This window comes from Aquarana catesbeiana, linkage group LG10 (assembly GCF_042186555.1).
Source record: "Aquarana catesbeiana isolate 2022-GZ linkage group LG10, ASM4218655v1, whole genome shotgun sequence".
Taxonomy (NCBI): Eukaryota; Metazoa; Chordata; class Amphibia; order Anura; family Ranidae; genus Aquarana; species Aquarana catesbeiana.
Genome location: NC_133333.1, coordinates 128,392,292 through 128,409,648, shown reverse-complemented (window position 1 = coordinate 128,409,648; position 17,357 = coordinate 128,392,292). Strand labels below are relative to the sequence as shown.

The window sequence follows — 17,357 nt, the reverse complement described above, 5'->3', positions numbered from 1 at the left end:
CATATATGATTATAATATTACAGGGAAATTACATGTGCAATGCACCGAGGAAAAAGAAAGAAAAAAAAAAAAAATACAAAACATGCAAGAATAACAAGAAACAAACTCGATGAACTACTAGACCTTTTTTCTGCTGTCAGTTTTCTATGTTTCTATGAATCAAGATAGTGTTTTGGAACTGGAAATAAACTGGCATATTATTGGGTAGCAATATAAATGAACACACAAGTGATACATACTGTATATAAATGATTTGAATGTATTTGGTGTAATGTACTGAGGATCTGCCATCCAGCTTTTTAAATAAGATTCTGTTCATCATGATAATCAGATGCATCAGCAGAATAGCAACAAAGGGCCATTAAAGCTGCAGTTCTAAAACTGTGAGAGACAATTCTGTTTAAAAGACATTTTTCGTACATCAGTGCTGGAAGACCTCAGATCCGGCTTCCCAAACCACTGTCAGAGTTGCTTAGCAACAAGAAGCCAAGTCCAGAACCAGATGCCATGGACACTTAGTGCCATCACTATGCATGAGGCAGACATTCAAACGCGTTCTTGATGTTATGCCCAGGTGTGTTACTTCATCTGCACAGAGCACACATTACTATAGAAACCAGACGCTCCCTGACACATTGTGGTTTTGGCAGCCTTCTATTTTCCAATTAGTCTGATTTGTAGCTTTGTACAGACACAGTGCCTTTAGAACCGGCATTATACACTTGTGTTGTATTAACCTTTTTAAAGGATAATAGTGGGTTTTGACATTATACCATAATGCTTTTTAAATGACATCGCAGAGTCCGAGACAATGGCAGCTACCAATTTATCTTTCAGTCTATTTGCTTGGCTCACTGTTGCGGGTATGTAGATCTCAGTTAAGATGACTTTATAAATGCTGGTTGTGTGTGAACAGGCAGAAGGTGGACAGCACTGGGCAGTAATTGGAATAAGGTGGCATGGACCAAATGAGCAGATTAGTCTGGGCTCTATATATACCAAACTACAGAACTGACACAAGTGTAAGGGTGAAAAGTAAACTGAAAGTTATATACAGAGGAAAGAACGACAATGTGATCAAGAAGCTTGTATTGGTAGGATTATGAGCAGCCATCACAGGTACATGGAACAATCTTTATTGATATGCATTACAATTTCTGGTTACGTTTGGCATGCATTTCAAACTATACAGTAGTTTTTCATGTCTTTTCTTACTGGTGATGTATTGTACATTTTACACTGTATTTGCATTTTACAACTTGGCGATTTATGCTGATTGACATGCTCATTCATTATACACAATATACAGGTGCAAAATGACCATTTGGTGCCAAAACTGAAAATTCAGTATGCACTTGTCTGAAACCGAAAATTGCAGTTTTAAAAAAAATATATACATTTTTTTTAAACATATTTGTATTATATTCAACTTTTTAATAAATACCATGAATTTAAATGAATATGAATGAATATGAATTTATTGTTGGCCATTATACGGCACCTTTAGCAGAAGAAAAGCTCAAGAAAAATGCATCCCTTTAAATTCTATGTATGTCTTCAACACTGGTCCATTGCGCTTCTGCTGTGGTGTTAAAAATGTTGCTTGCTGCACTTTTTGATGCAGTTTTTGAGTCACTGGACCTATGAAAAACACACCATCAGTAAAATCATGTGCATCTTCGGCACCTTTTTCTCTATCGGCAAAAATGCTGAAAACACCATTTTCAGCCGATATGTTTCGGCTGCCGAAATTTTGGTGCATCTCTAACATGATATAAAATCCGATTACTGTCATTTTCTCTAAAAATCATATGTAGAAATGTAACATCATGGTCAGTCACATTTAGCACTTTTTAGGCCGGCTTCACACCTGTGTGTTGCATATTAACACGGGAGGTGTTAAACCTTGATTGGGCTGCCAATGCACAGGAAAACACACCACACGGCAATGCAGAGTAGTATGTTACCATGCATTATTGCACCTGAATGCAGGTTCATTGTTTTAATTTGTTGGGGGGCCATATAAAATTGTCAGCACAATGCCCTAATGTGTACATGTGGCGTATTGCCCGTTACCACAACACAAGAGAGTGTGATCCCAGACTAAAAGCTGGCCATGGACCAATAGTGTATTTTTTTTTTTTGTTCCTCCATCCATACAAGCAAAGAGGGTGGAGGTATCCCCCCTCCCACCAAGACATTGTGATATTACAGTTGTCAGAATACACTGATTGACAAATGTTTTCCCAACATGTCCCTTCGACAAAAGTCACCCAAAATGATTGACTTCTACTGAGCAGGGACAGCCACAGTGTGATCAAAATTTGCACATTCCCTGGTGAACCGGCTGAGTTTAAATTCATCTATAACCAGCTTCAGCATGCAAAAGGTGAGGTTCACTACAGGTTTAGGGGCCCAAGCAGAAAGTCTGTTACAAACTATTGCCCAGAAATAAACTGTACGTCAGTGAACTTATCAGCATAGATGGTTGTCATATTTTCTGAAGAGAATCTACTACAGAGCTACACAAGACATAATGTTGGGGTGCCATTTCCATATATCCCAGTTCACATAACCAGGGGCAGGGGGTGCATGCCAACAGCTCTTTGCACTAAATGTCATCTGTGTAGTTTTCCTGCACAGCAGTATTCTCCAGAGAGCAAAATTCTCATCTCTACCATCATACTTTTCATAAATGTTTTATTCCCTGGAAGTAGAAATAAGGGAAATGGAGGTGGTTAAAGCTTTTCCTTTCTCTGGAATAGGAGCTCAAAGATGGGACCACTGGCACCCCCGTTTGTTAGGGTGGATTAAAAAAAAAAATAATAATAATTAAACTGGTCTACAACAGCAACAATAGATAACATTGACAAATATATTTTATATATATAGAAAGTCACAAGCTTCAGGATTTAGAAAAAAAAAAAAAAAAAAGCGGGGTTATTTTGCCACACATTCCCAAGTTCCAGCTCAGTGATCCTACCAAAAGCCTATCCTCAGCCTAAAACGACTGAAATCTTTAAGCCATTAGCTGCCTCAGCTACTGAGTCAAGTTTTTGGAATTAACATTACTTCTTTCTGCAAGTGCCTTAAATCCAAGATGCCTCTGCAGAACTCCTCTTGTGGTATTCTATCTTCATTCTTGGAACATAGATCAAAGTTATTCTTCAATTGGGGGGGGGGGGGGGAATTCTACTAGCAAAACAGCAATATAGAAAAAAAAAAAAAAGCTGTATATAAATGTCAGTCTTTAAAAAGACTCAAGTGTTAATAGAAAGTAAAATTGTCAAGTTAGTTTGTCCTGCTGGGCCAGTAAATGTACAGTCTTAGTAGAACAGATTCCTCTACAAATGTGCAGTGCTGTACAGACTGTGGTCACATACTATGGACGGCAAACTACTGAAGTGTCTTCAACGGAGTCCGATCATTCCAACCAAGCAGTCACATGAAGAAAGGTGCAAGAAACCATTATGACCAAACAAAGACAGTGCTAGGAGAAGTAACCACTGGACTTTCATCCCCAGGCTTGTGATTTACAGTAATGTAAAACAAGTTTCCCATCACTTCCAAAACACTAGGAAAGAAAACATTACATTAGGCTGCAGAAATCAAATCAATGTATTAGTCACAATATGGTAAGGACATCGGTTACCAATAAGAATTAAAAGGAATGAGGGGGATACTAAAACCAAATCTACATGTGTACAAGCAAAGTTGAAGACGTTGTAAAGGCTGAAAGATTTTTTACCTTCATGCATGAAGGTAAAAAAAAAAAAAAAAAAAAAAACCAACCTTCTGTCTGCATCAGCCCCCCCCCCCCAATATTTACCTGAGCCCCATCTCGATCAAGCAATGTGTATGGGAGCCTCGGCTGCCCCAGGTCTCTCTCCTCATTGCCTGAGACAGCAGCAGGAGCCATTGGCTCCCACTGCTGCTAATCACAGCCAGTGACCCAATGAGGAGTGAGCAGGGGGCTGTGCCGAGCCGCAGCTCTATGTGTCCTACGGAAGCATAGTGCGGGGCTCGGGAGCAAGCATGCACTAGTGCCCTCATAGCAAGCTGCTTGGTATTGAGGGCACTGGTCAAAGGCAAAGAGCACCGTTGAGGGACCCAAGAGGAGGAGGATTGGGGCTGCTCTGTGCAAAACCACTGCACAGAGCAGGTAAGTAGAACTTATGTCTTTTTTTAAACCCAAATCTTTAGAATTACTTTAAACAAATACTTCCAGCGTGTACTATAATTATTGTAAAATAAGAATACAGAAAGTAAAATGGGGTTTCAGTTTTCACCTTAATTTCAAGTTTCTGCAGTGTTGAAATGGCTAAAGTCAATAACAGAGACTGTTTAAAGATGTTCTAAAGCCAAAACATTTTTTTTGCCTTAACGCAGGAGGGAAAAAAAAAAAAAAAAAAACAAAAAAAAAAAAAAAAACCCACACAAACACTGCCATATTCTATAGTTTCCTGTCCTCACCCCACTTCCCTATGTGATGGGGAAGAGGAGAGAAGAGATCCGATGCTGTGCGCATCTGCACTTCTCCCCTCTCCTCCTCTTCACAGGGACTCCGGCAGCAATAGGCTCCTGCTACTGTCAATCAAATGCAGTGAGAAGGGAGAGGGGGCAGGGCCAAGCACCACTGCGTGTGTCAACATACACAGCTCGGGAGCTAGCACGCATTGTGTGCCCCCATAGCAAACATAATGCTACGGGGACACAAAAAGCAGAAGGAGCAAAGATTGCTGGTGGGGGAAGTCCAGAACAGGTTGGGGGCCGCTCTGTGCAAAACTACTGCACAGAGCAGGCGAGTACAACATTTATCATTTTACTATAGAAAAAATAAAATTCCTTTAGTGCCGATTCACACAGGAGCAACGCGACTTTGCTAGGCGACTTCAAGAGGCTCGCTCATCTCCACCCCCTTTCCTGACCAGCCTGCATGCTCAGATAAGGGTCTGGTATGGATCTTGGGGGGACCCCCACGCCGTTTTTTCGGCATGGGGTTCCCCTTAAAATCCATACCAGACCTAAGGAGCTGGTATGCTCCTGGAGGGGGAACCCATGCCGGTTTTTTATTTAAACTTTGGCGTGGTTATGATCTTTTCTTTTTCCTGTAAAGTTGCTTCTCTATAGATGAGGATCCGACTTGGAGGCGACTTCCATTGAATTCTATGGGTACAGGTCGCCTAGAAGTCGCCTTGAAGTAGTACAGGAATCTTTTCTGAAGTCGGAGCGACTTCAGTAGTGTACATTAAGACGGCTCTCATTGACTATAATGCAATTCCCAATGTCAAACAGGGGGCGACTTGAGGGCTGACAAGTCGGATCACAAGTCGCTGTAGTGTGAACCGACCCTTAGTAACACTAATATTTTAAGTGAGTGTACCAAAATAGTATTGGAAGAATTTGAAGTGAAATTTTTTTTTTTTAGGGGGGTTCCGGTCGCAATATTTTTTTTTTTTTTTTTTTTTTTAAAGTCAGCAGCTACAAAACACTGTAGCTGCTGACTTTTAATAAGAGCACTTACCTGTCCAGCGAGCCTGCGACGTCAGCCCCCCCCAGGCCGATCCGTCCATCGGATCGCCCGCCGGCGCCTCCATCTTAACGAAGGGAAACAGGCAGTGGAGCCTTGTGGCTTCACTGCCCGTTTCCTACTGCGCATGCACGAGTCGCGTGGCGCTTTGTGAATGGCCCCGTGGTTTTCTGGGACACACACAGTTCCCAGAAGGCAACGGGGCCGCTTGCCGAAGAGCAGGAAGTGCCACGGAGGAGGCAGATTAGAAAGACTGCCTAGCAACAAGGGTTTCAGGCAAGTAAAATTTTTATTTTTTTTCCGCTTTTTTTAAAAAAATTTTTTAAAGATTTTTGATGCAATTTTTTTTTTTTTTTAGGGTGGCCCTCCACTAGATGCTAATAAAGAAAGAAAACATTTTTATTCTGAACTTCTAGATGATGGTGTAAAGTTCCGTAGCAAGGATGGCATAGTCAGGCAAGTGTTAGATGTCGCCACATGTACAATCTGCCATAGTGAATGGAGGTGCATTGTTTTAATTACCATGAATGAGCAGCATTGAATTTTTTCTAACCCAAAAAAATGCAAATATGCGGTAGCAGCAGGTATCCAATAGCATTGTTTCTATACTGCACCTTACATACGTACATCACAAAGCAAACTGCACAGCAACAGATTATTGTCAGCAATATGGTACCGATGACATGTGCAGTAGTGATGGCCTTTCAAAAAAAAAAAGCCATCATTACTGTTTAATGGCAGCTTTAAGAGACTATAGAGAACCAACATGATGGATTATTGCTGTACCTGAGAGGAATTTTAGCACAAATTGATTAATAATGATTAAAACCATCTCTGTGATATTTTTTTACTTTTGTACTGAACCTGACAATTGAATTGGATGTTTTTATTCATGAATTTTTTCTATGTATACATTTTGTTACAATAAATTTATTATTAAATCAAATTGTGCTAAAATTCCTCTCTGGTACCACAATAATCCATCATGTTGGTTCTCTATATGTGTAAAGTTTAGTAAGGATGGGGTATCCCCATAGCCTTAGTGTTCAGTTTTCCATATATAGCTTTAAGAGACTAAAAAAAGCTGCCTATGCATGTGTAAAACCAATCAGCAACAGGCCATACAAAATAGGAGGCTGTGCACCTGTGCCCACTGCATCAACGCAAAATTCTGCACTGATACGCACTTTTGCAGTACTGCACCCTTCAGCACCAACCGCCATTACACTGACAAATTGCAGCGATGGGTACTTTTGCACCCACCACCAATGGACCAATGTGCACTTCTGCAGCGACACAGATTTTTGAGCTGATGTAAATTGAAATTCTGCACTGTTTATTTCTACACCGAAATGCACTTCTGCACAAAGTGTACCCACTGCCATTACCTAAATCCATCAATCAATTGATCATTTTAGTGAGCCTTTTTGATGCTAGCAAGTCAATCAGCTGTGTTTCTGATCGACTAAACATATAAAATGTGTGTCAGACATCAAAACATAATACAGATCAATAGAATTGGGGTTGTATTAAAAACGAACAAAGTTGGGACACTGTAAAATCTACACAAAAAACAGAATGCAACGATTTGCAAATCTAATAAACTCATATGTTTTCTATTGTAAATAAAATATCAAATGTTCAAACTAAGAAAAATGTACCATTTTAAGAAACAAAATAAGACAATTTAGAAATTTATGACAAGCAACACATCTCAAAAAAGTTGGGACAGGGCAACAATAAGCCCCGTTCACATCGGGGTAATTTGACATGCGATTTGACATGTCAAATCGCAGCCTAGTGCCGGCAATGGCACAGTCTGAATCGGTGCGACACCAACCTTGCAGTGCCGCACCAATTTCAAAAAGTAGTTCCTGCACTAGTTTTGGCAAATTCAGAGGCAATTTTAATAGACATCTGTGCATGAACCCGCACAGATGTCTTTCAAATCACCCCCGAACTTGCAATGAAATGCAGGTTTGAAATCGTGCGAGTTCAGCTGAACTCCCACAATTTCAAAACCACTTCCAATGTGAATGTATTCTCCGCTGGCAAAGTAAGTGGTTCTGTGATGGACATCACTGCATGGGGTCAGGAATACTAAAAAAAAAAAAAAAAAAAAAAAAAAAAAAAAAAAATCGCTGTCTGAACATGTTCTGCTGCAAAGTGGAAAACTGTTCCTGTGGTCAGACGAATCAAAATTGGACATTGGATTTTTGGCAACCAAGGGCGCCGTGTCCTCTAGACTACAGAAGACAGGGCTTATCACGCAGTTCAAAAGCCTGCATCTCCGATAGTATGGAGGTTCATTAGTGCGTATGGAATGGGCAACTTGGACATCTAGAAAGACTCCAACGCTGAAATATATATATCCAGGTTTTAGAGCAGCATATGCTCAGGCAAACAACATTCCTCTCCCAAAACTCAAGCAACTGGTCTCCTCACTTCCCAGACATTTACAGAGCATTGTTAAAAGAAGTGGGAATACTACATCGTGGTAAACATGACCCTGTCCCAACTGTTTTGAGACTTATTGCTGCCATCAATTTCAAAATTACCTTATTTCTTACTTACCCCTAGCCGACCAGCTACTAGATGTACAGCAGCTTGCACCTGCTGCTCGAACGCGCCCGCGGGTCGGGCGGACTTGATGTCTGCCGGTGACCCACGATTGCCTAGTACAGAGGCACAATGGGGATCTGCCTTTGTAAACAAGGCGGATCCCCATTCTGACAGATCTACTGTTCTCAGTGATCGGGAACAGTGATCTCTCCTGTCCCTGCCAGCCCATCCCCCTAGTTAGAACACAGCCAGGGAACAGTTAACCCCTTGATCGCCCCCTACTGTTAACCCCTTCCCTGCCAGTGTCATTTTTACATTGGTCACTACAATTTTAAAAAGTCCCTAAATCTATGCCATAGTTTGTAGACACTAACTTTTGCGCAAACCAATCAATATACGCCTATTACGATTATTTTTTTTACCAAAAATATGTAGAATAAATTTGTTTGTTTTTTTATATAATTTTTATTTGGATATGTATTCTAGCAAAAAAAAAAAAAGTTTTTTTCTTCAAAATTGTCACACTTTGTTTATAGCGCAAAAAAGCAGATGCAAAGGTGATCACATACCACCAAAAGAAAGCTCTATTTGTGGGGGGGGGACACGACATCAATTGTGTTTGATTACAGTGTCGTACTACCGCTCAATTGTCAGTTGAAGCGACGCTGTGCCGCAAAAAATGGCCTGGTCATTAAGGGGGCAAATCCTTCTGGGGCTGAAGTGGTTAAAATGGTACATTTTCTTAGTATAAACATTTGATAGGTTTTCTATTGTGAATAAAATATGGGTTTATGGGATTTGCAAACCATTGCATTCTGTTTTCTGTAGAGCGTACACAGCGTCCCAACTTTTGAAACTGCGGTTGTAGATCATATTTTCTATCAATATGTATGTGTTGTATTGTTGATCGCTTGTACCTAGATCAAGCACAATGGATATATGTAATGCCACCCCTAGCAAGTATATGTCACTGGGGATTTTGTATACTATCCAAACATCTTATTTGTATTATTTTATACAGACCCCAAGAGACAATGGCACCATTATACAATTCCATAGCATATAAATATTTTTACCTCATACAGGGTGCCAACTTCTTGGTCAGGTGATGGAGCAAATGACTGATTCACATAGATAAACTGTAAATGTAGAAGAATAAATCAATAAAAGACATAGATAACCTACAGGAATTAAATATGAGGCATGATTCATATAAAGTGGAGGAAACGTGTGCAGCTCATAACCAATGCCATTTCACATCTCATAGTTCTTGTTAAAATGCTGAAAAAAATTGGGGGGACTTTACTGAAAAAGAATTGAGAAATCAGAAGCCTTCAGGCTTGCTCCTTGGAAAAGGTTTACAGATGACCCACTCTCAAGAAGAAATGCCCTACCAAATGTTCATGAAAAGAAGGAGGACATACGGCATGTTTTCTTATTTTCCTCTCTGAAAGCAGCTATGCATAGAATTTGTAAATACATCAGCATTCTCGAGCATAAAAGCTTTCTAATAAGAGTACGCTGTGCATTCATTCTCAGATGAACCCAGAAGTTCTCTGTCCTCAATTTGCTTGGACTAATCGAAACAGAGACATCACGGGTTTAATAGATACCAAAGTCTCCATCAGGAGGGCCTGTCACTACTATTACATGGGGCCAATTCAGCACCTTTGTGAAAGTTGTAAATAGAAAAATGAAAAAATAAAATTATTATTATTTTTTTTTTTTTTTATTACATACATACACACACACACACACACACACACACACACACTAAAAACACCCCTTCCTACAATGGTCAGTCCAGACACGGGTACATACTTGAGCACTGATTATGTATTACACACCCCCATGCATGCTGGAAGTAGAAGAAGAATTTTGAGATATTTAAATTGACCCAAAACAAAACAAGTTCTTTTAAAGTGGTTGTAAACCTCCACCCCCCCCCCCCCCAAAAAAAAAGGAACATTCTATGTAACTGTGTCCACAGTCTGGCCAGGAAAGGAGCAGCCTGTCAGCTGTAAACCTCCCCGCTTTGCTACAATAAAAAAAAAAAAGTTTTACCACGCCCCCTTTCCTGTGATTCACAGGCTGAGCTGAGGACACCCATTCACGAGCATGAGTGAATGGGGCGTGTCTTACGCAAGTCTACCAGCTGTGCGCAGGTAGACACTAGGGAGATTTGGAGGGGGAGGGGCATGTACAGCTGGGAAGGGAGTCCAGGGATGTCACGACTTTGGCGGCTCCCGAGCTCTGAGCCATGGGCACTCCCACAGATCAGGAGATATTCAGCAGTCTGGTAATGGAATAGACATTGAAATACTGGAGGTACACAATGCAATTTTCATGTCAATTGTACAAACCGTAAACAGATGTTAATCTGTAATACTTTTGGAACATGGGGTTTACATCCACTTTAAGGGCCAGTTCACACCAGATGCAGTCCAGTGCATTTTTTCTCTTCATCAAAATTGCATGGAAAGTAGGGTTATATGGTTTCCAATGGCATAGTTCACACCAGTACAGTAAAGTTACATTTAAAAAAAAAATAAATAAATAAAACATGCTGCATCTTTCCTGCAAATCGGACCACAATACAGAGGGGTAAAATGTACATTAAAAAGGCATCTGGAATGGATCTGGAGTGCGTTTTTTGTGGTGTGAACCAGCCTTAAAAGGAACCTATAATGGTTCTGGGACAATTAGATTTGAATGAATATACAAAATTATATGCAATATTTATCATCTTTATTTTTATTCCCAAAAGCCCCTTTCAGCGGACTTTGCCAGCTCAGCGGGAGATCGCTCCTTTGATCTCCGTTGAGCCGGCAGATTACAGGTCCCTCTCTGCTCACTGGAGCAGAGAGGGACCTGTCAGAGCCCCGCTGATTTCTATGGGGAGATCAGACAAAAAACAGACAGCATGTATCACCATACGTCTGTTATGAGTGTATCTGATTGGATCGGATGGCAGACGGGTGTCAGCGGACACAACTCTGCTGACATCCGCCTGCCCATAGGAGTCAATGGGTGGCCCGCTCGGATCCACCTGAAAAAAAAAAAAACGGACAGGCAGATCCGAGCAGGCTTATCGTGTGAAAGGGGCCTAAGATGATGTACATACAAAACCCACAATAACAGAATTATGCTTAACACAAACATTGTGTTTGAAAGTTTGGCATTTGGACTCTGCAATTTTGAATTCTTAGACAACTGGGCAATACCTAGTCCTTATATTGGTGTTCTTTTATATTGTAAAATCTTTTAATATATTTTTTTACACATATATATAAAAAAATGTATGACGGAAAGTATTCAGACCCCCTTAAATGTTTCACTCTGTGTTATATTGCAGCCATTTGCAAAAGTCATTTAAGTTCATTTTTTTCCCCTCATTAATGTACACACAGCACCCCATATTGACAGAAAAACACAGAATTGTTGACATTTTTGCAGATTTATTAAAAAAGAAAAACTGAAATACCACATGGTCCTAAGTATTCAGACCCTTTGCTCAGTATTTAGTAGAAGCACCCTTTTGATCTAATACAGCCATGAGTCTTTTTGGGAAAGATGCAACAAGTCTTTCACACCTGCATTTGGCGATCCTCTGCCATTCCTCCTTGCAGATCCTCTCCAGTTCTGTCAGGTTGGATGGTAAACGTTGGTGGACAGCCATTTTTAGGTCTCTCCAGAGATGTTCAATTGGGTTTAAGTCAGAGCTCTGGCTGGGCCATTCAAGAACAGTCACGGAGTTGTTGTGAAGCCACTCCATTATTTTAGCTGTGTGCTTAGGGTCATTGTCTTGTTGGAAGGTGAACCTTCGGGCCAGTCTGAGGTCCTGAGCACTCTGGAGAAGGTTTTCGTCCAGGATATCCCTGTACTTGGCCACATTCATCTTTCCCTCGTCCTGTCCCTGCAGCTGAAAAACACCCCCACAGCATAATGCTGCTAGCACCATGCTTCACTGTTGGGACTGTATTGGACAGGTGATGAGCAGTGCCTGGTTTTCTTCACACATACCACTTAGAATTAAGGCCAAAAAGTTCTATCTTGGTCTTATAAGACCAGAGAATCTTATTTCTCACCATCTTGGAGTCCTTCGGGTGTTTTTAAAGCAAACTCCATGTGGGCTTTCATGTGTCTTGCACTGAGGAGAGGCTTCCGTCCAGCCACTCTGCCATAAAGCCCCGACTGGTGAAGGGCTGCAGTGATGGTTGACTTTCTACAACTTTCTCCCATCTCCCGACTGCATCTCTGGAGCTCAGCCACAGTGATCTTTGGGATCTTCTTTACCTCTCTCACCAAGGCTCTTCTCCCCCAATAGCTCAGTTTGGCCGGACGGCCAGCTCTAGGAAGGGTTCTGGTCGTCCCAAACGTCTTCCATTGAAGGATTATGGAGGCCACTGTGCTCTTAGGAACCTTAAGTGCAGCATAATTTTTTTTTGTAACCTTGACCAGATCTGTGCCTTGCCACAATTCTGATTCTCATTTGCTCTGACATACACTGTGAGCTGTAAGGTCTTATATAGACAGGTGTGTGGCTTTCCTAATCAAGTCCAATCAGTATAATCAAACAAAGCTGGACTCAAATGAAGGTGTAGAACGATCTCAAGGATGGTCAGAAGAAATGGACAGCACCTGAGTTACAGCAAAAGGGTCTGAATACTTAGGATCATGTGATATTTGTTTTTCTGTTTTAATAAATCTGCAAAAATGTCAACAATTCTGTGTTTTTCTGTCAATATGGGGTGCTGGGTGTACATTAATGAGGAAAAAAAATGAACTTAAATGATTTTAGCAAATGACTGCAATATAACAGAGTGTGCAAAATTTAAGGGGGTTTAAATACTTTCCGTCCCCACTAATTATATATAAAAAAGATTTATTTAAAAAGAAACGGTTGGCAAAGAAAAAAAAATATAGACCAAAGAAGTGAGATGAAAAAAGTCCAGCAAGAAAAATATAGAGGATATGATCAGGGGAAAAAAATATTACATTCAGAAAACTTATACAATTCTATATTACACACACTGATGTAAAAAAATAAAAACCCTTTATATCTAGGTTTTTTCATTCATAGGCTCATCCAACTGAGATTTTCAAATCATGAAAAATGTCCAGTTTGCCCAACTTTCTTCTGCTACAGTTTCACCTCATATTGGTCATTTATCATCAACTGACACTGATGCACAGATTATGGACACTCGGCTGGGGACAGCATACAAGGCCTTTCACAACTGACATTGCTCATTATTCATTAAAAACAGGAAGCACATCACTGAGGCTCCAGTACTGCCTTGAATATAGGAAAGAGCTTGATTTACAAGAGGAACCTTGAAAATAGGAAATGGAGCTTGATCCACAAGGGAAACCTTGACTACATGAGGACAGGCAGCTATCCAATCATGTAGAACCAGCAGACGCAAGTGCCCACTGTGACAAGGTAAGACGGCTTATAGATATTCATTTCATGTTCACATTTTGCTTCCGGTCCCTGTGCCTCTGTCCAGTAGATTAAATGCAACTTGATTATGGTCATCACCTCTCATACCTCAGCAGAAAATCCTAGCTTATGTTAGTTATCAATTGTTCCTGATTAGGGATGAGCTTCGAGTTCGAGTCGAACTCATGTTCAACTCGAACATTGGCTGTTCGCAAGTTCGCCGAACAATTTGGGGTGTTCGCGGCAAATTTGAATGCCGCGGAACACCCTTTAAAAGTCTATGGGAGAAATCAAAAGTGCTAATTTTAAAGGCTTATATGCAAGCTATTGTCATAAAAAGTGTTTGGGGACCTGGGTCCTGCCCCAGGGGACATGGATCAATGCAAAAAAAAAAACTTTTAAAAACTGACGTTTTTTCAGGAGCAGTGATTTTAATAATGCTTAAAGTCAAACAATAAAAGTGTAATATCCCTTTAAATTTCGTAGCTGGGGGGTGTCTATAGTATGTCTGTAAAGGGGCGCATGTTTCCCGTGTTTAGAACAGTCTGACAGCAAAATGACATTTCGAAGGAAAAAAGACATTTAAAACTACTCGCGGCTATTGCATTGCCGGTGCGACAATACACATAGAAGTTCATTGATAAAAACGGCATGGGAATTCCCCACAGGGGAACCCCGAACCAAAATTAAAAAAAAAAAAAAAAAAAAAGAAGACGTGAGGGTCCCCCTAAATTCCATACCAGACCCTGGTATGGACAGAGAAGACAGACAAGGGCCTCATCCCCACAACCCTGGCCAGTGGTTGTGGGAGTCTGCGGGCGGGGGGCTTGTGGGAAATGGTAAGGGGGTACAAAAGTACCCCTACCATTTCACTAAAAAACTGTCAAAAATGTTAAAAATTACAAGACAGTTGACAATTCCTTTATTAAAATGCTTATTCTTTCTTCATCTTCTTCTGGCTCTTCTGGTTCCTTCTCCGGCGTTCTCGTCCAGCATCTCCTCCGCGGCGTCTTCTATCGTCTTCTCCTCGGGCCGCTCCGCACCCATGGCATGGGGGGAGGCTCCCGCTCTTCTCTTCATCATCTTCTTCTCCGGGCCACTCCGCATCCATGCTGGCATGGAGGGAGGCTCTCTCGTCCCCCCCCCCCCCTCTTTTCCTGTCGCCTGCCAGATTGCGTGCTCGGATAAGGGTCTGGTATAAATTTTTGGGGGGACCCCACGCCGTTTTTTTTTGCCGCGGGGTTCCCCTTAAAATCCGTACCAGACCTGAAGGGTCTGGTATGGAATTTAGGGGGACCCCCACGTCTTTTTTTTTTGGCCGGGGTTCCCCTTAAAGTGCAGTTCCACCCACTTTTACAACTCTTCAGCATCCCTCACTAAACGGTGCACTGCAAACGAATTGGATATTTAAAAAAAAATTTTCTCAGCACCTACTGTATATCTGCTGTATTCATTTTTCACTTCCTCCTCCCTAGTTGTGGCTCATTGCATCATTTCCTGTTTGCAATGCCTTCTGGGAAGGGGCGGCAACTTCCTCTGACACTGCCGTTCCTATGGAAACCTGACCTGAAACCTATTACACTGCTTGTGCTGCACTGAGCATGTGCGAGATCTGCAAGGATGAGATCCAGGAAGAAATACAGTCTGGCTTCAGATGCCCACACTTAAGATGGCCACGGCCTGCTGTAAGTTTATAAAATAACAAACTGCTGCTATAAACGAACAAAACAGACTTTCGTTTACTGACTAACTTTACTAGAATACATTAAGCTTGTGTATTATATGGGTATTTTTATTTAAAAAGTATAATTTTGGCCGGAACACCACTTTAATATCCATACCAGACCTGAAGGGCCTGGTATGGAATTTAGGGGGACCCCCACGTCATTTTTTTTTTAAATTTTGGTTCGGAGTTCCCGAATCAGCAGCTCTCCTCCTCCACGCTCACTGGAGTGCTGAGCTGTGGAGGGGCGGGGAGCTGTGCCTGCATTGATCTTGGTGACGTCAGCAGAGAGCGGACTTCAGTCCCCTCTGCCGAAAAACGGGACAGAGGAGAGCAAAAACAAATTGCACTCCTGTGACTCAAAGGTGAAGCCCAGCCAAATGAGCTCAGGCTGGACTTCTTCTACATATTTTGAAAAATTGAAGTCAATGTTCATAATTTGCAGCTTGGTATTGGGGCACTCTGAAGGCAGGATGAACGAGAAGAGAAGAATTGGGGCTGCTCTGTGCAAAATAATTACACAGAGCAGGTAAGTATAACATGTTTGTTGTTTAAAAAAAAAAATACTTTAAAGACTGTGCAGGGAAGACCAGCATCTGAACCCAGAGAAGGTGGATGCTGATAGACTGGAGGTAATAGAAGGCATTACAATTACATTTAAAGTAAACTTTTACATGGAGGCAAGCGACATTCTGTGGGAGCAGGGCACATTACATGACGGCAGGGCACATTACAAGGAGGCAGGGCACATTATATGAGGGCAGGGCACATTATATGAGGGCAGGGCACATTACATGAGCCCCAGTGTGAAAGGGGTCTAAATAAAAAATGTGATTTCTGAGTCTGATGATATTTACCAGATTCAACCTAAAATAGTATATACATTTATATCTCTTCTGTCTGTTATTCTCAGAGTGGATTAGAGATTTTGCTCCCCAACCATATAGCTGGTTATTTATATTTACCGCTGCATATAATTTAAGAATAAATTGCCTTTTTTTTTTTTTTTTTTTTTAAACGTTACATATTAAATTATACACCACACTTTTAAGGTTATTATACGATTAAACAAAACAATAATCGGCCAACTAATCGATTATGAAAATAATCGTTAGTTGCAGCCCTAATTCATTCAACTTATTGGGTAAAGATTCTCAACTACTATAGTAAAATCAGCCTCACTGCCTCTGTTCAGAAAAACATGGTTAAAAATAAAGAAACTGTTCATTTAATAATAGAGGTGAAATAATCTGTTGATCTCATAAAAATGACATGCTATAGAAAAAAAAAAAAAAAAAAAAAGAAAACCAACAGGCAGAGAAAAAGGAGATAACTGGAGCAAATAAGGAGACTAATATCCAATCTTCAGGCAGGTACAAAAAAAATAAAAATAAAGGGTAAATCAGTGAAAGATGACGGGAAAAACAAAAAAACAAAAAAACACACACAACCCCAACATCCTGAATGAACCACATTCACCATTGTACATAAACACACAGGAAAAGAAATTGGTGGGGCGTGTCCCCCCAAAAGAACTACTGGAGAAAATGATTTTAAGATAAGAAAATAATTGTTTTTTTTTTTTTGTTTTTTTTTAATGCTTTTTTTTTCTCTTAGAATTCATTTGGGGCGGCCAAAACATCAAACCTCTAAAGGAGGAGGGGGAAAAAAATGTTACCAAAAGGCAACCCTCTAGTATTGTGGTGTGCCTCAGAGTCACACCTGTCTAAGACATTGGGATTGTTTTACTAAAGGACAAAAAAAAAAAAAAAAAAACCACCTGTTCACTTTGCAAGAGAATTATCCCCAGAGCTTAGTGAATAGGGTGACGTTCTGCTGACTTCTATCATCCAGTCATTCACTAAGTTCAGGTGAAAATTCCCATGCAACGTGTAACTCCTCTTGCAAAGGAACAACTTATTTGCCTTTAGTAAATCACTCCCATTGCATCCAAAACTGCCAACAGCTAAAGACATAAAATCCAACTGACAGAACTTTGGTAGTGCGTGAACTGCGGACCTTGCCTTCCTGTAAGACAGATGCTTTGTGTCCAAAAGCCCAGGATGCACCTATCACTCTTGACAGAATGAGTGGTA

At 40.8% G+C, this 17,357-nt stretch overlaps 1 protein-coding gene across 1 annotated transcript in view; it reads right to left on the bottom strand.

Moving 5' to 3' along the window:
• Positions 1 to 1,074: 1,074 nt before the first annotated feature.
• The window catches only part of ATG12 (autophagy related 12), a gene marked incomplete in the record, with an annotated part of 21,571 nt that continues 5,288 nt past the window's right edge, over positions 1,075 to 17,357 (bottom strand). The window contains 2 exon segments of the mRNA XM_073602631.1: positions 1,075 to 3,574; positions 9,169 to 9,231. Of these exon segments, the coding sequence (XP_073458732.1) occupies positions 3,515 to 3,574; positions 9,169 to 9,231 (123 nt within the window).